Genomic DNA, 21,711 nt, shown 5'->3' with positions numbered 1-21,711 from the left:
TGTACTAATTGTAGACACGTTATGAATGATTTGGAGCAGACAGCTAGTGTTAGATTGTAGTAGTCTAGTCTCGATAAGATTAGGTGATTGTATTAGGATCCAGAATGGTTCAGTGTCAAAATATTTTCTTATAGATCTGAGTTTTCTCATGATCAGGATGGATTATTTGATTATGGATTGTATTTGTTGATGCAAAGTTAGGGCACTGTTTATTTCAACTCCTAGTACGCAAGAGTATAATTCTAAGGTGAAATTATTCACTTCTAGAAAGATAGCTCAAGAATACCTAGGGTCATTGTGAGAACCTATCCAAAGGAATTTTGTTTTGTTTTTGGTAAGCTTAAGATGATGGGTGAGAACTCAGTTTTCAATTATTAGGAAGCAAGTTTTAATGATGCTTATTAATTTAGCAATTTATTGGTTGCTTTGCAATGATTCTACTAAACACAGTCATGTCAAAAATTATCTTGTCACGTTACTTTATATTTTTATGATGGCATCTCTGGGATATTTTTTTGATACCTCGAAATATTGTTGGCTCATAAACTGAGAACAACTGCACACAGAAATGCTAAAACATAAAAAATAATAACTAATTTGAAATTAAAGGTGGAAAGTTTGCTGTAACAAAATGCTATTTGTGCATTTGGACCATTGGATAATATATAGCTTTTTAAAAAACATTTCCTCTGAAAGGTCAGAAATTAGATAACAGTCATGCATTACAATACATTTCTCTATCTCTAACTAGAAATCTCTTGTAAAGTATCATTATTTTTTACCGTAAGAGCCGGAGTTCAGCCAATAGTGTTGGATTTTGTTGGGCTTTTTCTGGGGTGGGTTGTGAGGCTTGTTCATGTTCGAGTCTGAGGCGCTGAATTTCTTGCAAGATTTCTCTAAAAATACATTAGAGAAGTAAGGAACTTAGCTACTTGATTCTCAGATTAATCAATCAATTTACACTTAGTGCTTCCTTTACGAAGCTGTTTAGCGCGGGCCACTGCGGTAACGGGCCCAAAGCCCATAGAGATTTAAAGGGCTTCGGGGCTGTTGCCGCACACTAGCCACTAGCGCGGCTTTGTAAAACAGGCCCTTAGTGTGTCACATATTTTATATTAATAATATAAAGAACAAATTAAATATTAATGATTAGCTAGTGAAGTCTGAAAGAGGATTTACTAAATAATTTTCAAAAAAAAATACTTATACAACTGAAACAGTTTATATTTTTATTAGAATATAGAACTTGCTTCCCTACAAAAGTATCCTGAGCCAAAATAACCAGTAAGTAACAGATATATACATAGATATTTATAGATACACAAACACCGCCTACACCTCTAGAAGTTCTTTTGCACAAACACCGCTTACCTCTAGAAGTTCTCTTATGCTCCTTTGGATTTCCTACTCAATCAAAACTGGTATGTCTATTAGGTTATGGCCCACTAAGCCTTTATTTGAATAAGCTTGGCTTTTATCCTATGTTTAACTTTTTCTACTTCCTGCATAAGGCCAATAAATGTCAGTGCTCTGCAAAAATTGAAGATTAATCTCCGTAGAGGCAGTGAAAGATCCATAGCATTCTCAGCCCAGACTAGCCTATAGGGGGGGCACAATGAGTTTGAGAATTAAACTCAGATCATCTATGCAGAACTATCCAGCACTGCTACTGAGTCACTGGTTTCATTTTAAAAATTTATTGAAATTTTTGAAATAACAATGTTTGTGCTATGTTGTCAACCTAATCTTACTATATCCACAGTTTGATTCACTGACACTGTTGCCTCCTCTGTCTTGGCACATGATTAATGGACAGATCTCAGACAAGAGTCAGAAAACTATCGGAATTCTCTCTGATAAATTAGATTGTCCATTCTGGGGGTAAGAACTGTGAAAGCCTGACAACTCTGATTATCTACCAGTCTAGAGTCTTTAGAAGGCATTGATTTTTTCCCCAAGAATTTTGCAATCACAGTCCAATAACTCAGCAGATTTACTATGAGGACTCAGCTCCTGAAAAGTTCAGGAAATCAATACTTATTTTTGATTCAATTTCATCATCCAGAAAGTCATATATTTTTCAGGTACTGTTTCTTGCTCGATAAATTATGAAGTAAAGGAGCAAGTCTGCCTTATATTTATATACAAAGCTGAATTATTAGCTCTCTATTCACATGTATGCAGTTTAATCTCAGAGCAAGTATATTCAAAGTATGTTCCAGTGACAAAGCAGCCTCTTAACCAAAAAAGCAAACAGTGTCCTATCAAAGGGTTCTAAAGGAGAGGCAGATATATAGTTGAGGCAGACTCTATTAGTTCTACAAGATGCAGCTCCATCGTGGTCTAGAACAGTGTTTCTCAACACGCAGTACACGGGCTGCTTGTTGGAGATACGCAGCCTGGCCGCCAATTCCCATTGCCAAGGATCCTATGTTCCTGCCCTCCCCTCCCCACCCTCCCGCTGAAGCTGCTTCCAGCGATCTCTGCCTGCCCACCTGCCCCCGAAGCTGACAGAGTTACCACCTTCTTCGAGCCGCACTCGCTCCTTCGGTCTTCAGCAGCACTGCTTGAATGGATGGCGCACACAGTGATTCACACGCTGCACATAAATAACTGAACTAGAAACTCTGACATCGGAGGGAAGGCTTGTGGGTCAGCCACGTGCATGTGAATCGCTGCTTGCGCTGTCCCCGGTACAGAACAGAAAGAGCGAGTGCGGCTCAAACAAGAACTGGGTTGGCTTCGGGGAGGGATCCCCGGCTGCAGCAGGGAGCGGGCAGGAAGGCAGGATCCCCGGAGACAGTGATGGCTTCTACAGACGGGCAGCTACTTACGTATAGGGAGGGGGCATGAACTTGGCACAGATGGAAGGGAGAAGGCATTAACATGGGACACAGAAGAGAGAGAGAGGAAGGGGGCACTAACTTGGGACATAGGAGGGAGGGAACAGAAAGGGAGAATTGTTGGATATGTGTGTGAGAGTGAGAGGGAAAGATGGTGGCACATGGGGAAAGGAAAAAAGGAAAATTGGTCTAGAGAGGGAGAAGCATGGAGGAGAAAAGGATGAGAGGGAGAAATGTTGGATATGGTGGTGGAAAGGAAAAAGAGACAGATTGAAGGGGATTGCAAGGGGGAGGAATAATAGACTTAGTGATTGAGGGAGAGGTGTGGCATTGTGCTGGAGAGGGGTGATAAAAGGAGAAATGGGCATGGGGCTGGTGGGCAGTAGTGAAAAATGCTGCACATGATCTGGGAGATGAGAGAGGGAGAAATGTTGGATGTGACAGCAGAGGGGGTGGGAGAGATGCCTGGATCTCTCAAGACAGATGGACAGTGAGAGAGAGAGAGGGAGACTTGTTGCCAACAGGGATGGAGGAGAGAGGAAGAAAAGTTGGACTCATAGAGGGATAGAGAGATGTTGGTTGGGGAAGGGAATGAGGTCCGGAGGAGAGAAAGCATGTAGAAAGTGTTGGACTAATGGAGAGAGAGAGAGTGTGAGAGATGGATGGGGAGGGAAGGAGAAACGTCATACTCAGGGGAAGGGGGAGAGGGCAGAGAGTAAAAAATTGAACTCATGGAGGGAGAGAGAGAGATGTTGGTTGGGGGAGAGAATGAGGACTGGAGGAAGCAGGAGGCAGCGAGAAAGAGATGTTGGACTGGTGGAAAGGAGGGAGAAATGTTGGATGTGGCAGTAGAGGGAGTGGGAGAGATGCATCCTGGAACTCTCTCTCTTTCCCCACTCTCTTTGCAGCAGGGGAGAGAATGAGAGAGAGAGAGGGAGACTCAGAGGGACAGAAAGAGATGTTAGTTGTGGAATGGAATGAGGCATGCAGGAGGCAGAAAGAAAGAAATATTGGATGCACAGTCAGAAGGAAGTGCAACTAGAGACTCATGAAATCACCAGACAGCAAAGGTAGGAAAAATGATTTAATTTTCAATTTAGTGATCGAAATGTGTCAATTTTGAGAATTTATATCTGTTGTCTATATTTTACACTATATTTGTCTATTTTTCTATAGTTACTGAGGTGACATTGCATATTTTAAAGTCATCTGCCTTAACCTCTTTGAAAAAACCCCAAAACTGAATATAAATGATAATTAACACTTTCTCTGTGTACAGTGTGATTTGTGGTTTTTTTTAAATTTTGTGATATTATGTATTAAGATTATATTGTATGTATATGAAAAATGGATGGAAGAAATTGCATTATAATTAGTACTATTAGGAGAGTGGGGTCAGGGGCGGAGCTTGGGAAGGTTTGGGGCAGAGCTTTGGTGGGTCTGGGGCAGAGCTTGGGCGGGGTACTGGGTTGATATTTATTAGATTTAGGGGGTACTTGGCTTGAAGAAGTTGAGAAACTCTGGTCTAGAAAAGTAAACTGACAATAGATTCAAGTGGTAAGGGGCTCTACAGTAAGCTTAGTCATATCAAAATCAGTTTCCTGCATCTACATCTATGTAGCACACTTCAGACACGTAGCCGTTAGACTGCAGCACAGCCTCTAGGAATGCTGCTTCATAAACCCAAATAAACTTATTTCCTCCAGAAGGTTCATACTGCAAACTTCAGCCTTCAGTACTTTTTGAAATCCTTAAAGTTTTATTATAGCTGAACATAAGCCAATAGATGGTGATTTTGGAAGGGTTAGGGTACCACTTATGGATGTACATCTCACAGCAACCCTAGTGTTGGCAAGTTGGTGATGACCCCTGAGAATAGGCCTTCCCCTATCCACAGAGGAGTATCAAGGGTTAAAGATATGAGTAAGAAATAATAAAGAGTAGACTAAGCAGTTTATAAGTTGCAGTATGTGATAAAAATATCCCCAAGCAGAAGCTGGAACGTTTCTGAAAGTTTTAATATGGTTCTTGCAGACAACAAGCATATAGGACAAAGATGAACTTATATTTTTAGCTTTGTTTATCCCCTGAACTATTAGAACATTGCATATGTGGTCAGAATCAAGCATATATACGTATGTTTTTAAAAAATTCCTGTTATTACCTAATTGCTTGTACCATCTGGACTTTACCAAGGTTTTTTCACCTAACTGATGACAGCTATTGGACTTTACCTTTTAATTGTTAATAGTTATTTTTTATGACTAACAAATGTAACTGCTGACCTGTTGTTTTATGTCATACCAGTTAGAAGCTTCTCAATAAAAAGGAATAAGCAAGGTTGTAATCCAATGTGTTAAACGGAAGCTGTACTGCTCCCAGAAGCTTCCGCTGTATTACTATCAGAGTGGGTTTGTGTGACTTTCTCTCTCCCTCTACTTCTCTCAGAGATGGGAAACAAAAACTGAGTAGGGGATTTTACCTGGGAGGTACCATATTTTTGGTTTGTTTGTTCCTGGCTGGTTTTTTTACTGCAGACAAGGTTGGACCTCCCTTCTTTTGGTACCATATTTTTCATTCCATGACACACTTTTTTTTCCCCCAAAAGTGGGTTGAAATGGCTGTGCGCCTTAAAGAGTGAATATTGCGTCACAGACTATGGTGTTCTCCCTTAATGTCTTTTAGCCAGGCGCTCCGGCTAAATCGATTTGTTAGTTCTTCTTGTGGTCCACTGCACGCATAAAATCCTTCGCCAACACCAAAGCTCAAACAAGTCAATCTTATTTCTGTCTTGTTTCCATAGTGTCCAGTTTTCACATCCATAATGGACCAATGAAAAAATGAGTACATGGACACATCTTCTCTTCCTGTTGCTTCTGGTTAGGAAGTCATCACCTTGCTATTTTCCTCCACTGATTGTGACTACCGTGTTTCCCTGAAAATAAGACACTGTCTTATATTAATTTTTTGGGCCACAAAATGCACTAGGTCTTATTTTCAGGAAAACAATGCCCAATCACAAACCCAAGTACAATACAAAGCCCCGCACACATTTGTATCCCCTCCTCCCTTGCAATCTGTAGTCAAGCAGATAAAGACTTAAGTTATTTTTAAATATAGCCTCTGAGCTTTATACACCAAAGTGTAGAAAAAAAAAATACACCCACCCAACTAATGAAGAATTCAACAATCCCTTCTGCACTGGGGACACAAAGCCATAGCTCCAACTGTTACATGTACTACAACTAAAGTTTCATATTAAAAACATATGACTGGAGTCTCGATTATCACAGCAATCAAGTTATAATCACTACCAGCTCTCCCTCCCAGCCAAACCCTGCCGCGAGACCAACATACATGACCTTCTTCCAAAAGGCAGCATCAGCAGCAATCTTCGTGGCTTTCTGCTGCTGGGGCGTTCCATGTGTTGCGTTGCTGATGACATCATCAGTGATGAGACAGAGGAATGCTCCAGTGGGAGAAAGCCACGAAAATTGCTGCTGATGCTGCCATTTGGAAGAAGGTAATGTATGTTGGTCTCGCGGTGGGGTTCAGCTGGGAGGGAGAGCTGGGGGGGAAGGTGCGCGGTGGGCAGGCAGAAGCGCTGCTGCCGGCAAAACCAGCGCTTCAGCTAGGGCTTATTTTTGGGGTAGGGCTTATATTAAGACCTACCCCAAAAATCATGCTAGGGCTTAAACTAAATTCTTTATAGCCTCGCCACACACACATACCACGACAAAATCACTATGCATAAACAATCTTAACTACCCCATTCAACCAACAATGAAAGTTCTGGGGGTAACACTGGACCAAGGTCTAACCATGAAAGACCATGTGGACACCCTAGTCAAAAAAGGGTTTTTTACTCTATGGAAACTCAGATCCATTAAAGCATACTTCGACGCATCAGCATTCAGAATCCTGGTACAATCCCTAATACTAAGCCACCTTGATTATTGCAACATTATCCATCTGGCAATCTCCCGAAAGCAAATGCAGAGACTACAACTGATACAAAATGCAGCAGTCAGGCTGATTTTCGGGCTGAAGAAGTCCGATCACATAACCCCTTCCTACCGACTCCTGCACTGGCTGCCAATGGAGGCACGTACGAAGTTCAAGCTGAGATGTCTATGCTTCAAGGTATTATCTGGTCTAGCCCCTAAATACATAACAGCCCTCTTCTCATTCCCAAACAACAGACATGAAAAAAGTGCACACCTGAAATTCGTCTCCCCACCGGCTAGAAGATGCAAATATAAGAGATACCATCAACAACTTCTATCGTATCAAGCAGCCTTATGGGGCAAAGACTTAGAAAAACTAATCACACTCACAAACAATTATGGAGAATTTAGGAAACACCTAAAAACATTCCTGTTCTCGAAATACCTAGGTAACGAACAAGAACAATAGCCCCCTTCGCAATCCCACCCAAATCTGATCTTGTAAACTGCTAACCCCTAATCACTAACAATGAATGCTCCATTCAATTATGGAATTTTTCTAATTCATTGTAAACCGCATGATACTTCATGGTCCTGCAGTATACAACCTGTTGTTATTATTGCTAATGCTGTTACTACCAGATGAACACTGCCATACTCTGTAAGTAGTTGTCTGTACAGTTTCTCTTTATTGTAAACCGCCTAGAAGTCGCAAGATTGTTGGCGGTATATAAGAATAAAGTTATTATTATTATTATTATTATTTTCGGGGTAGGTCTTATTTTCAGGGAAACACGGTAGCAATCATAATCCTCAGCTTTTTACTTCTTTCCTTGATTTCTTCTTTTTGCATCTTTTAACCTATTCTTTTGTTCTTAACCTGTTTGATTTTACCTCAAGATATTTAAACTCTTTCCTCCCCTTGACTATCTTTGTCTAGTGTCTAGTATTGTCAATTGTACCGAATATATTTCCTTGTTTTGTTTTTTATTTTATTGATTTTAATTACAGCCCATTGTTTTATTTATTGTAAACCGCTTTGATTTGACTCTTTTGTTAAAAATGGCGGTATATCAAATAAAATAACTAACTGTAAATAACTGTCTGATCTTTGTTTGGTGTGTTATTTCCTTGCCTTTTGAATACTTTGTTAAAAGCCTTCATTTAGGAGTGACCAAGTACTATTCTGTGGAGTATTTCTTCCCTGCTAGTTGCATCTTTACTAAAAAAAAAAAAAAAAGAGCCTACGAGATTAAAATCCTTTATAACTTCTATTCTATGGTCTTCAAGCTCAAAATCATCATCATTTTCTATGTTCATGATCTTCGTCTTGTTTATATTCAGTTTTAATCCCATGTTTTGACTTTCGGCCTTGACTTTTCTCAGTAGATACAGCATGTCTTCTTTGCTGCTGGTGATGAGCATTGTATCGTGATCTGCATAGTGCAGGTTGTTTATATTTCGGCCACCAATTTTGAAACCAACACTCTCTTCCAAATTTGATTTTCTAAGATGTTCGCCATAAAGGTTGAACAGGTAAGGTCACAAGATGCATCACTGCCTGACACCACGTTTTATTGGAAACCAATCAGTCTTGCCATATTCAGTTCTCACTGCAGCTTCTTGATTTTCATAGAGGTTCTTTATAAGTTGAGTTGTGTGTTTGAGTATTCCCATTTGTGCTAGAGTTCTCCATAGTTTATCGTGATCCACACAGTCAAAACTTTACTGTAGTCGATGAAGCAAAAGTATAGGGGCTTTTGGCATTCTTTGCTCTTCTCCAATATCCATCTAACATTGGCAATGATGTCTCTTGTTCCTCGAACATTTATGAAACCAGCCTGCACTTTAGGTAGTTCTTACTCAATGTATGATTGTAGCCTTCATTGTATTATTTTCAGCAATATTTTGCTGGTATGTAGAATTAATGCAATTGTTCTGTAGTTGCTACAGTCCTTGGCATCACCTTTTTTTGGTATAGGTGTGAACAGCGATCTTCTCCAATCGGTTGGCCATGTTTTCTCCTTCCAAATTTGTTCACAGTCGAGTGATGGCTGTGATAGTACCTTCTGAGCCTTTGATTAATTCAATTGGAATACAGTCGATACCAGGTGACCTGTTTTCAATAAAGCTTTAATTGCTGCTATGACAACTTCTTTTACAATATATGGTTCTTTTTTGGCATCAGATTCCAGTTAATACCCTTAAGCTACCTCAAATGCTTAGGTCCACGGCTAGCTACCTCCTCTATTGTAAGGAAGAAAGGCAGCAGGTCACGAATTGATGCATTCTAAGCCTCTCCCCACCTTCTAGAAGAGAAATAACAGTATGGAGTATTATCATTATATCAAACCTTCTAATCTAACAGCAGTGACTTGCAAAGTTCAACTGTAGTTTCTTATTCAAGAGTCATTGCTGTGCTGCTGGACCAGGTTATGAAAGCTTATCCACAAATTCTCCACCAACCACTGCCGATTCAAAGACCTGCCACTTTCCGTCTTTGAACGCTTTTAATATGGCTGGGTATAAAATCATGAATCGTTGTTTGTGTTCCACCAGCTTGACACAAATATGATGGAAGGCTTTGCATTTTTCTTTCAGGGTTGCTAAGGAATCCTGGTTAATTTGAATAAGGCTGTTTTCGTATTTCAGGCCATCTCTTTTTTCCTCTGACATGCTCTCAAAATGTCCACTTTATGTCTATAATTTTGAAGTTTGCCTATCACATTTGACCTCTGATCATGTCCAGAATTAGGCCCTATTCGATGTAAGTGCTCGAATCTGGCAGGGCCTAGTACTGTAGACATTGATAACTCCTCTGCCAGCCAGGATTCCAGCGATAACAGCAGCATAGCATCTAATAGTTCTTCAGGGTAACCCATAAAACATAAACTTCCCCTTCGCGCCCTGTTCTCTAAATCTTCCCGTTTTTCGCCGATACACTTGTGGTTTGGTGTCCTGAAAAAGCTCCATCTCTGATTGGCATGTTTCATCCTCCACCACCGATATCCTTTGTTCAAGTTCTGTCACTTACATTGAGTTTTCTGTGAGCAACAATTCAAGTTTTGTTATGTAGAGAATGACATGGGCAAAAAATTGACCCTGTAGAATCCACAGAGAAGTCCAAGAGAAACAAAAACAACACTGTGGAGAGATAATGTTCCTGATTTGGACTTTATTCAAAATAAATTTAGCAATCCACTTAAAACCTCTAGGACCCAGACCGCTGGGAACGTTGGACCCAACACAGTCCGTGTTTCGACAAGACTGTCTTCCTCAGGGTCCCTGCTAGTCCTTGGGTAGGGAATAAGTGGAAAAGCTAACAATCAATCCAAATGTGCAAATCCACAAAAGCTCCGCATGAGAAAGGCTTCAGTGGCGTCATTTAAAACTGGTCAGAAAGAGACAACTATGTCTGTGATTGGTTGGGTCAGGTGCGTGATTTTTCTGGAGGAGATCATCTTCTGGGAGGCATTTTCTGTGGTGACTGTTCTGAAGGTATGTCAGAAGATTCAGGCACAGATAAAGTAAGTTCATACTCTGAGTCAAATTTCAAATCGGAATTATATAGAATACGTGGAGAAGCTGTGCATCAAGGAGAACAATGTCTACAGGAAGTTTTGCGATGTCTTCGGTACTGTTCCGATGAAGATGTTGATGAGGATCAATGAGTATCCCCTTTTTCGCTTCAAAGCATGAGATCGACGTGATGAGAAACTATGGTACCTTGATGTTGAACACCGTGTTGAAGAAGAGCGCTGATGCTTCAAAGTAGTAGATCGATGCCTCGAAGGAGAATGTCAATGAGATGAGTTAGAACATCGATGCGAAGATCAATGTCTGGAGGTTGAACTTCGTCGAGATGGGGAGTGACAATGCCTCGCAGAAGATCCATGAGAAGTAGCTTGATGCTCTAATGGATAGCTGTCATAGGTACCTTGAGACCTCGTAGTGCTATGCTTAGACTGGGCCGGTACTGAGGGAGTCAATGTAAGCACCGGCATGCAGTGCAATTTTAACATATTAATATGTATTCCCTCTGGAATCTCCCTCTGAGAGCTCCCTCTCAAAATATGCACCAGTACCGATAGCTCAACAGCCGGTAACACTGATGCAAACAGGCTGTCTCAGAGTGGGTAACCTTGATGAGCACACTGTGAAGGAGAGTCAACCTGCAAAGCTAGAGAACAATGGCGTCGCTGTTTGGTCTGCATCAAGGGACTCAATGATGTTGAGACCTGCAACACTTGCTGGGAAGTGGATGGCTTCCCCGATGCTGTCAGGCACATATGCCAAACACAAAACCTGTGGACTGAATTCAGCCCGCCTGGCCATTTTATGTGGCTCAGGTTGTGCTCCCAAACTTCCCCTTCTCACAGCCCAGCTGTCACACTGAAAAATCTGCCGGCCTCGGTAGCAATTCTGCAATGTTGTCCATGGCTCCCCTTCCTGCCTTCCATTTGCCATGGTCCACCCAGGTGGAAACAGGAAGTTGCGCGTCATTGGAGACAGACCACGACAGACGGAAAGCAGGAAGGGGAGCCGCGGACAACATTGTTGAATCACTGGCAAGGTCGGCAGATTTTACAGCTTGATGGTGACATCGGCCCAGCACAGGAGAGAACACATGCTGGGCTGTGAAGAGAGAGAGAGATTGGACCTGGGTTGGTGTGGAGGAAGAGGGAAAGAGATACTTGAAGGGAGAACTGTTGGGAAGAGAAAGGTAGAAATGGTGGACCTGGGGGGAACGAGGGAGACAGGCAGACAAGGGGAGAGAAGTTGGATCTGGGGATAGAAAGGAGGGAGAAATGTTAGGCCTGGGGGTGGAAGGGAGAGAGATCTCTTTTTTCCTTCCATCTCATTGTTTAGCATCAAGGGGGGAGGGAAGAACAACAACAGAAAAGAGAGGGAGCAAAATGTTGGACCAAGGAGAGAGAGGAGAAGAGATGTGGTAATGGGGAGTAGAAATAAGGAAATAGGAGGCTGGGAAAGGAGTGAGATGGGAAATGGGAGAGCAAGGGACTAAGAGGAGATGGAGAATTGAGAGGTAGCTGAAAATTTAAAAAGAAGGGTGAGAAAGAGGGCAAGATTTGAGTGGACAGAGGTAAAAAAGAAAAGAAAAAAAGTTAAGAAAGCTAAATGGGAAAAATCAATAAGTTGGAGACAGGCATAAGGAGGGAATGGAACAAGAGAGAAGAGGAGAAAAAATAGACAGCAGAAACGAAAGAAAATTAGTAGAAGATAGACAAAAAGCAAAAAGAGAAACAACAAAAGGTAGAAAAAATAATTTTATTTTCTATTTTGTGATTACAATATGTCAGAGCTGGTGTTAGACAGCAAGCGTGAACTAGGACCTAAAAGAGAGAGGAAAAGTCTTTGTTTATTTTGTTTATACCAGAGAGCCGGCGTAGGGTTGGAGAAGTTGTATCCCTATACTTCTACTAAGACTAACCCCCTATTCTACGAAACCGCGCTAGCAGTTTCTATCACGGGGAACCACACTGAATAGCCCATGCTGCTCCCGACGCTCATAGGAACTCAATGAGTGTCGGGAGCAGTGCGGGCCATTCAGCGCGGCTCTCTGCGCTAAAAACTACTAGGGCGGTTTCGTAGAAGAGGGGGTAAGTATCTTAATAAAAAAATTTGGCCTGTGATTTAGCCTCTTTTAGATTTCATTTCACATCCCTTCCAATGTAGATGCAGGAGTTTTCAATGTCGCCGGCTTCAAAGATTTGTCGGTGGCCATGGCAGAGCCGAACAGCTTTTCCTGTTAAATGCGATGGGCCTTGATGGAGCGCTTTGTAAAGTGGAACACCTAGCACAAGATTTGACTTGGTGTTCAGGCCCTAAACACTGTAAACACTAACTATAAGGGTTGGTGATGGAAATAGGTTGCTGACATCTACAGCACTTTTTAAAACCCGTTAAAGGTTTCAACATGGAAAGAAAAATTTTGTCAGTGAGATTAAACTCAATTTTGAAAAGTGAACGAGAGACCCGCCAAGGAAAAAATCAAGAGGCCGAAGCCCGAGATTGAGTGAAAAGAAAAAAATAATATATACTTTTTTTTTTTTTACTACAATACGAACAAAATAAAAGATATTATAAGGAAATAAATTAATAACTAAGAAAAATGCAAAAGCAGAAGGCAATGCAAACTGAACGGAGTCCAGTCAAAAAAGTACTTCTTTGCTCTGCGAAAAACGAGCTGGCATCAGGTGGGAAGGCACTCACACATGCGCGGTCCCGGCAGTTGTGAAGTTTCTCAAAACTTAAAGTGACAGTACACTTTTTAAACTGTCTATTCATGGCTCTGTGGATGACATCACCCACATGTGAGAATATGTTGCCTGCTTGTCTGAGGATAACTGGCCTATTCTGATGACAGTTTATGAAAAAAATGAGAGAAAATAGATGGCACTGTTATGGCCAAAATCCTCAATGCTGGGCTTAAGAGAAATGTTGAAGATATGCTGAGAATCCCAAAATCCATTTCTGAAGCATTAAACAAAGAACAATAGCTGTTTTATTGCTGATGCTGTTGAAATTTGTAAGGAACTGAGTGAGTGAGGACTTAAACTGCAAAATGACAAACTACAAGCATTAAAAAAATGAATGTGACAAACATTGTCTCCAAATCATTTTCTTACGAATATTGTCAATATCTGGTACCAGGGTCAAACTAAGCACTGAAGAAGAGGAGTTATCTATGACATGGATATCCAGAATCATCCATCTGTAATGCCAACTTTATAAACTTTAGATATAAGGGAGAACCATTCAAGAAATATATGTTTGCCGACGTTTCAAAGAAAGTCACAACAGTGACATGAAGTGATGATTTCACGTTTAACAGCAGTAGTTCCTTCTGCTGGCATAGAAAGAATATTCTCTTGCTTTGGACTCATTCATTCCAAATTTAGAAATCATTTGGGACCCGATAAAGCAGGAATGCTTGGTTTTTCTTTTCCAGATTATGAACAAATTAGAAGAGGAAGATGAATGAACTACAGAAGACAGTATTTCAAGTTTTTCATTTGTGGACCTGGCTGATAGTGTAAGTTTTTTAAAGATAGTTAACATGGATGTATAAGCAAACTGTTTTGGTTAAATAAAGCTATTTAAATTGTTATTAAGGTAATGATTATATTTTCTCCTTTCAGTAAAATACAGCAGAAAAAATTTGTCCATATTAAACATATTAAACTGGAGAGAGTTCACCTCACAATAATTTCATAATTATTTATCTGTGTTATTTCTAATAGTATAACCAAATCAGTAATTTTTTATAGAACTGTAAAACTGATCTGAAAAGTTATTTTTCAAAAAAATGAGACCTTCATCTGGTTGTAATTATTAACATTATACCAGCAAGAACCATTATGTAAACCAAGTCTTTCTGACTAGTGATTTACATCAAATCCAACCTAGGTACATGACACAAGAACTGTACACACAGCAAATGACAACATAAAGGTCAATTTTTCTGAAATTCCTACAAATATTAAAGATCAGTTTGAAGCCAGCTCAGATCCTTACCTGTTCTTGTTTTCCAGTTCTGCTATCAGTTGTCGCTGCTGTTTATTAGCATCAAAATTGAAGCACAGGTCTGTGGGTGGGCGGGGCTATTGAATATAAAAGAGTTTTTAAGCTCAGCTTTTTTGCTAGATTAAAAATGAATATGCTTAAAAAAAAAAGTTTTGAGATCTGATATTGTGTTAGATAACATATAGCATATCTGCAAATACAGGATAAATATGTATCTCAGACCAGGAGCAGCGGAATACCTTTTTGGTAGGGAAGAAGGCCATGCAAACCAAGCAAAGTCTGCTCCCACCCCCTTCAGCTGCCACTGCTGATCTCTTAAATTTCCATACACAGTTTATCTTTCAAGCAAATCATATATAAAGTATAATTATTAAGATGATTCATTCACAAACCAACTAGACATAGTGATAAAGAAGTAACCTCTCTCCCCCCCAAAACCAACAGATTTAGCAATAGAAGCATTGGTTGCAAGCTATTAGAGGCGTGCGGTGACATTTATAATAGGGGATTCAGTAAATGTGCCAAACAAGAAGTCCCCATACAGTACTTCCCATCCTTACAAAATACAAGATATGGGGCTCAGCAGTCCTTACATAGTACTTCCTACCACTATACTTCCTATTTGGCTTGGTGGCTCCAACATAACAGTTCCCACTCCCAGCAGAGATATTGCAACTCAATGACCCCATCAAAATGCCATCTGTTTCTATATGGTTACTGCAGAGGGCAGACTGGATGAGTTATTTGGCCTTTATCTGCCTTTGTCTGGGTGAGTCATTTGGCCTTAATCATGTTTCTATGTTTCCTAATTCTCTTGGTTCTTTAGTCTTAAACTGCCACCAATCTCATTGTCATTTTTCCTGCTACAGATGAACATGCTAGCCCTTCTGGAAGTTCTCATTGTCTTACTTTTTGATCTGTAGGGAAACAGATCTTTGAATTTAAGCACATCAAAAACATAGGCACTGGATTGCATGCACCCCCTTATATGGGATTCCCATCTGCCCCCATGTGCACGCACACATACCCAGACAGCATATATGTGTCCTCTCCTGAAAAACAGCTACACTAAATCCTTTTTACTAAATATTTCATGGGACATGAAATATTTAAAGGCAAAAGGGACATAAAACTTGCACATTTTCATTCAGTGGATAGATCAGAGGCTTGGGATTAATCCTACCCTGCTTCTTAAGACCACAAATTTACTTGGAAGAAACAAGGGGCAAGAAGAAAATAAAGATCGAAGCACAGGGAAAGGAAACGAAGACAAAAAAATACCAGGTCTTAAATTGCATATATACTAATGCAAGGAGCCTAAGGAACAAAATGGGGGAAATTAGAAGTCAGGGCCAAAACTGAGAACCTAGACATCATTGGGGTCTCAGAAACATGGTGGAATGAAGAAAACAAATGGGACATAGCACTGCCAGGGTACAAACTCTATCACGAGGACAGGTCAGATCAGAAAGGAGGAGGAATAGCCTTATACATAAGAAAAAGCATACACTCGACCAGAGTGGAAAAAGGGCAAAACCAAGGAGAACTGGAAAGAACACAGGAAGTATCAAAAAGAATGTCACCTCGTGGTTAGAAAAGCAAAAAGAGAATATGAAGAGAGGCAAGCCAGGGAAGCACAAAATTTCAAACCGTTCTTCAGATATGTTAAAGGGAAGCAGCCGGCTTGGGAGGAGGTGGGACCGCTGGATGACGGAGATAGGAAGGGAGTGGTGAAGGAGGAGAAAGTGGCGGAAAGACTAAACATGTTCTTTTCATCAGTATTTACAAAAGAGGACACATCTAACATACCAGAACCTGAACAAATCTTCAAAGGAGACCAAGCAGAAAAATTAACATCCATGGAAGTAAGCCTCGAAGACGTACACAGGCGGATAGAAAAATTAAAAACTGACAAATCACCGGGCCAGGACGGAATCCACCCTAGGGTACTGAAAGAACTAAAGGAGGAAATAGTGGAACTACTACAGCAAGTCTGTAATCTATCCCTGAAAACAAGCGTGATCCCAGAAGATTGGAAGATAGCCAATGTTACGCCCTTTAAAAAGGGATCGAGAGGTAACCCGGGGAACTACAGACTGGTAAGTCTGACCTTTGTTCCGGGGAAAATGGCGGAAGCACTGATAAAAGATAGCATCGAGGAGCATCTAGAAAGGAATAAACTTATGACAACAAGCCAACATGGCTTCTGCAAGGGAAGATCGTGCCTGACGAACTTATTGCACTTCTTCGAAGGAATTAACAAATGGATGAACAAAGGGGACCACCATAGATATCGTATACTTAAGACTTCCAAAAAGCCTTTGACAAGGTACCCCATGAATGCCTACTTCGGAAACTCAAGAACCATGGGGTAGAAGAAGATGTACACAGATGGATCAAGAATTGGTTGGCAGGTAGGAAGCAGAGGGTAGGAGTGAAGGGCCACTACTCGGACTGGAGGAGGGTCACGGGTGGTATTCCGCAGGGGTCGGTGCTTGGACCGCTGCCATTCAATGTATTTATAAATGATCTAGAAACAGGGACAAAGTGCGAAGTAATAAAATTCACAAATGACACCAAACTATTTAATGGGGCTAGGACTATAGAAGACTCTGAAGATTTGCAAAGGGACCTGAACAAACTATGGGAGTGGGTGACGAGATGGTAAATGACATTTAATGTAGAGAAATGTAAAGTCTTTCAAGTAGGAAACAGAAACCCAAGGTACAGCTACACGATGGGAGGGCTGTCATTGAGTGAGAGTATCCAAGAAAGGGACTTGGGGGTAATAGTGGACAAGACAATGAAGCCGTCGGCACAGTGCGCAGCGGTCGCTAAGAAAGCAAATAGAATGCTAGGTATAATCAAGAAGGGTATTACAACCAGAATGAAAGAAGTTATCCTGCCGTTGTATCGGACGATGGTGTGCCTGCCTCTGGAGCACTGTGTCCAATATTGGTCACTGTACCTAAAGAAGGATATGGCGATACTCGAGAGGGTTCAGAAGAGAGCAACACGTTTGATAAAAGGTATGGAAAACCTTTCATACGCTGAAAGATTGGAGAAACTGAGGCTCTTTTCCCTGGAGAAGCAGAGACTTAGAGGGGATATGATAGAGACTTACAAGCTCATGAAGGGCATAGAGAAAGTGGAGAGGAACAGATTCGTCAAACTTTTGAAAACTACAAGAACGAGAGGGCATTAGGAAAAATTAAAAGGGGACAGATTCAGAACCAATGCTAGAAAGTTCTTCTTCACCCAGAGGGATGCGAGATGATCACCCACTGCAACATCAGAAACACTTTCCCCATTTGGAAGCACCAAGTCCAGTATGACCCCTTCCCACTTGGGTTCTATTACCAACTGCTGGAACAGTTCTCCTTGTAGAGAATCCAGGATCTCCCTACTTCTAGAAGACCCTGCAATAGGGATACCCCAATCAACATCCAGCATGTTAAAATCACTTATAAGTAAAACTTCCCCTTTTTTAAGATATATTCTGAATATCTACTATTAAATCTCTGTCTACTTCTTCCATCTGTGAAGGAGGCCTGTATATCACACCAATATAAATATATTCACCATTCCCTCTTTCCAAATTGATCCACAGTGCCTCTTCCTTAGCCCTGCAGATCCTGCAATTGTGTGGCTTTAATATGATCTTTAACATAAAAAGCTACTCCCCCCTCCTCTTCTTCCTACCCCATCTTTCCTGAATAGATTATAGCCCAGTATAACTACATCCCAGTCATGGTTCTCTGTGAACCACGTCTCTGTGATCACCACTATATCCAATTCATCTTCTTCCATCACCGCTTCTAGAACCAGAATCTTGTTTCCCATACTTCGAGTATTAGTATATACTGCTCTCCAGACATTGCCCCTTTTCCCATCCGTGTAGAGGTATTCAGTGATTTATTACCTGAGGGCTTATACTCACCCAGGGGCTCTGATCACCCTGCCCCATCATTTCTAGTTTAAAGCCCTCTTCAGTAGATTAGGCAGTCTGCTGCCAAAGTTACTTCTTCTCTTCTTTGATAAATGCACACTATCCCTACTCAGCAGCCCTTGGAAAATCATCCCATGGTCCAGGTAGCCAAAACGCTCTTGATGACACCATCCACGTAGCCACACACTCATCTCCAGGATGCGAGCTTCTTTGCCCTGGCCTTTACCCTTGACAGGGAGGATGGACGAGAATATTACCTGCGCACCTGTCTGCTTCATCTTCTCTCCCAGAGCCACAAAGACACTTTTGATACTCTCACAGGGGTACCTGGCAGTATTGTTAGTGCCCATGTGGATAAGAAGCATCGGATAATAGTCATCAGGCTTGATAAGTCTCAGCAAGCTCTCTCTAACATCTTGGATTTTTGCACCAGGCAGACAACATACCTCTCGTGACATCATGTCTGGTCTGCAGATGAATGCTTCTGTACCCCTCAGAAGGGAATCGCCAACTTAAGCCTCCTAGTGATCACGGATCCAATAATTTTTGGGATTTCAAGCTTTGGTTTCTCTTCTCCTTGGGATGCTCTCATCTCTTGCACTTCCAGGACAGCATCCCGGTTCTTCAGTTCAAAGGTGGGGGGAGTACCAATCTTGCAGTGTTTCATAATCTGAGTCCAGCTGTCTTCCCTCAGCACAGCTTCTTCTTCCCCACTGGTGGAAATATTTGACACCTCTCATTCTCACGGAGGCTTCTCAGTCTTGCCACTTCCTCTCTGAGTTACTTTACTTCTTTCATGAGAGAGTCAAGCTGAAGACAGCTTGCACATGAAACCATTCCTTCTGCCTGGGTAACATTTTTTGTCTGCACAGAGATAGAAGTTGTAACCTGAGCAGCAGCTTTGGTGATACAATATTTCCCAGCCATACTGTGGTACAGAAGTACTTACACCTGGAAGAATAAAGAAAGGGCAGAAAAAAAAAAAACCTACCAAAGTAATGTCCTGTTCCTGTTTGACTGAAGAACCTATATATCAAAAAGCTTTGCCTTGGGGTAGGCGAGAGGAAATTACATTAACGCCAGAGCGTTTCCTCAACAGCTATTTGTGCCCTAATCTGATACTATACCCTGAAATGCAACCTAAAACACGAATCTAAGCTAAAAGACTATTTTGTATTAAACCCTAAGAGAAGCTCTAAAACTACATTATTGCCTAACTGATTTTGCTGAGCTAAAAAAGAGAACTACAAGATATAACCTATTAAAGCCCAAGTTTACCTTTCCCAGACAGTAGTTCACAGGTTGCTGTGAAAAACTATCTTTAATGCTGAGCCTCTACAACCTCTCTCTTAGAACCAGGCTTACTGAGGGTGTTAGGCACTAGGCTAGCATTCCTTCCCTCAAGGGTCATCTGTGCAGTCTGATCTCATAAGAAAGTCCTCCAAGTTCTCAGAGTTCACCTTCTCTCTGCATATCCAACAGACCTCCAAAACCTATCTTCTTTCTTTTCAACACTGCCAAAATCCAACCCTTCCTCTTTGAGTGCACTGCTAAGACCCTCATGCATACCCTCATCACCTCTCACCTAGATTACTGCAATGTGCTTCTCGCAGGTCTTTGGCTAAACCATCTTTCTCCCCTTCAATCTGTTCAGAATTCTTTGCGTGCCTCGTACTCCACCAAGGTCATTATGCACCCGTTACCCCCCTCCTCAAGTCACTTCAATGGCTCCCTATCTGTTTCTGCATACAGTTCAAAATCCTCTTACTGACCTACAAATGTATTCATTCTGCAGCTCCTCAATATCTCTCCTCTCTTATCTCTCCCTATACTCCGTTTTAGGAACTCTGTTCTTCGGATAAGTCTGTATCTCTCTTCTCCTCTACAATCAACTCCCAACTCCGTCCCTTCTGCTTAGGCTATGCCATATGCCTGGAATAACCTGCCTGATTCGATACAGTAAGCTCCATCTCTGGCAGTAATCAATCCAGGCTGCCCACTTTTTCAAAACTGTGTTAAAGTATTAATCCTATCAATTTGTAAAGCACCACATTTGTTTGTCATTTCTTCTGTAGCCCCCTACCCTCACTACCTCTTCTCCCTTTATATTTCCCTACATGAACAACATATATTGATTCACCATTTTTGTCCAGTGTGTCTTTCATAATTAGACTGCAAACTCTTTCCAGCAGGGATCGTCTCTGGTGTGTTTAATGTACAACAATGTGTGTGTGTCTGGTAACAATATAGAAATAATAAATAGTAGTAGTAGTCTCAGCAGAAACTTATACAGAGTCACTATCATCTCTTTTTTCCTACTGGTTATTCTGCTCCTCAAACACCCATGCATCCTTCTGGCATTTGCACTGCCTTTTATTTTTGTCTGTCTACCTTAAAAAGATCAGATAAGATCATCCCCAGGTCCCACTCATTGTTTGTGTGCAGAAGTAATTCACCTCCCTATACTGTGTCACTCACTTGGGTTTATACAACCCAAATGTATGACTCTGCACTAAATCTTAGCTGCCAATTTCTAATCCACCCTTCTAGCTCAAAGTGATTTTCTACTTTCCAAGATTTACCCATCCAACTAAAGACTCCCTGACCCTTCTCCCATCTGTTTACTCAGACAGCCTTTCACATCCTTATTCACTTTTTTGTCATAATATGCCTCAACTACAACGCCCTCTTCCGCTGAATTAGGACACAAGATCTTTACCATCTTCAAGTTATTCAAAATTTATCAGTGAAGCTTATCACCAGCTCCAAGAAATATGACCATGCTACTCCCACAGAATTATGTTCAAAATACTTTTGTTAATTCACAAGGTATTATAGCTCAGCACATGTCTATACATGTTTATATCTATACATGTCTATATCTTGTCATCTACCTTATTTACCGCACTCAAGCTCAAGCATTCTCTCTTCCATTCATCCATCTCCTTTCTCTTTGAGCCACACCCATCTCTGTCATTGCCGCCATTATCCCCCTTTGCTTTGGCACACTCTTACTCCTTCTTCTGTTCACTGCCAGGGATGTCAATCCGAACCCTAGCCCTCCATGCCATCTGCTTCCCCACGTGTGTAACCGCTCTAATCCAGGGGTAGGAAATTCCGGTCCTCGAGAGCCGGAGCCAGGTCAGGTTTTCAGGATATCCACAATGAATATGTACGAGATAGATTTGCATGCACTGCCTCCTTGAGATGCAAATCTATTTCATGCATATTTATTGTGGATATCCTGAAAACCTGACCTGGCTCCGGCTCTCGAGGACCGGAATTGCCTACCCCTGCTCTAACCTATTCCTCTCCTTCAGTCATCCTCTCTTCCTTTTTAATATGCCCTGTGAAATGCTCATTCTGCTTCCAATAAACTGCCTTACATTCATAGTAACATAGTAACATAGTAGATGACGGCAGA

The 21,711-nt window shown here is 41.3% G+C and overlaps 1 protein-coding gene across 11 annotated transcripts in view; it reads right to left on the bottom strand.

Moving 5' to 3' along the window:
• The window catches only part of DTNB (dystrobrevin beta), a 420,990-nt gene that overhangs the window by 203,148 nt on the left and 196,131 nt on the right, over positions 1–21,711 (bottom strand). For all 11 annotated transcript variants that reach the window (XR_004538818.1, XR_004538816.1, XR_004538817.1 and 8 more), the window contains 2 exons: positions 14,330–14,415; positions 783–896 (listed from right to left, as the gene is read on the bottom strand). Coding sequence is in view for 8 of the 11 variants with exons in the window: in XM_033938256.1 (XP_033794147.1) it covers positions 783–896; positions 14,330–14,415 (200 nt within the window). In the remaining 3 variants the exon portion in view is untranslated. The remainder of the gene's footprint in view (positions 1–782; positions 897–14,329; positions 14,416–21,711) is intronic.

This window comes from Geotrypetes seraphini, chromosome 3 (genome assembly GCF_902459505.1).
Source record: "Geotrypetes seraphini chromosome 3, aGeoSer1.1, whole genome shotgun sequence".
Taxonomy (NCBI): domain Eukaryota; kingdom Metazoa; phylum Chordata; class Amphibia; order Gymnophiona; family Dermophiidae; genus Geotrypetes; species Geotrypetes seraphini.
The sequence above is the reverse complement of the archived record's forward strand: the minus strand, read 5'-3'. Positions and strand labels throughout refer to the sequence as shown.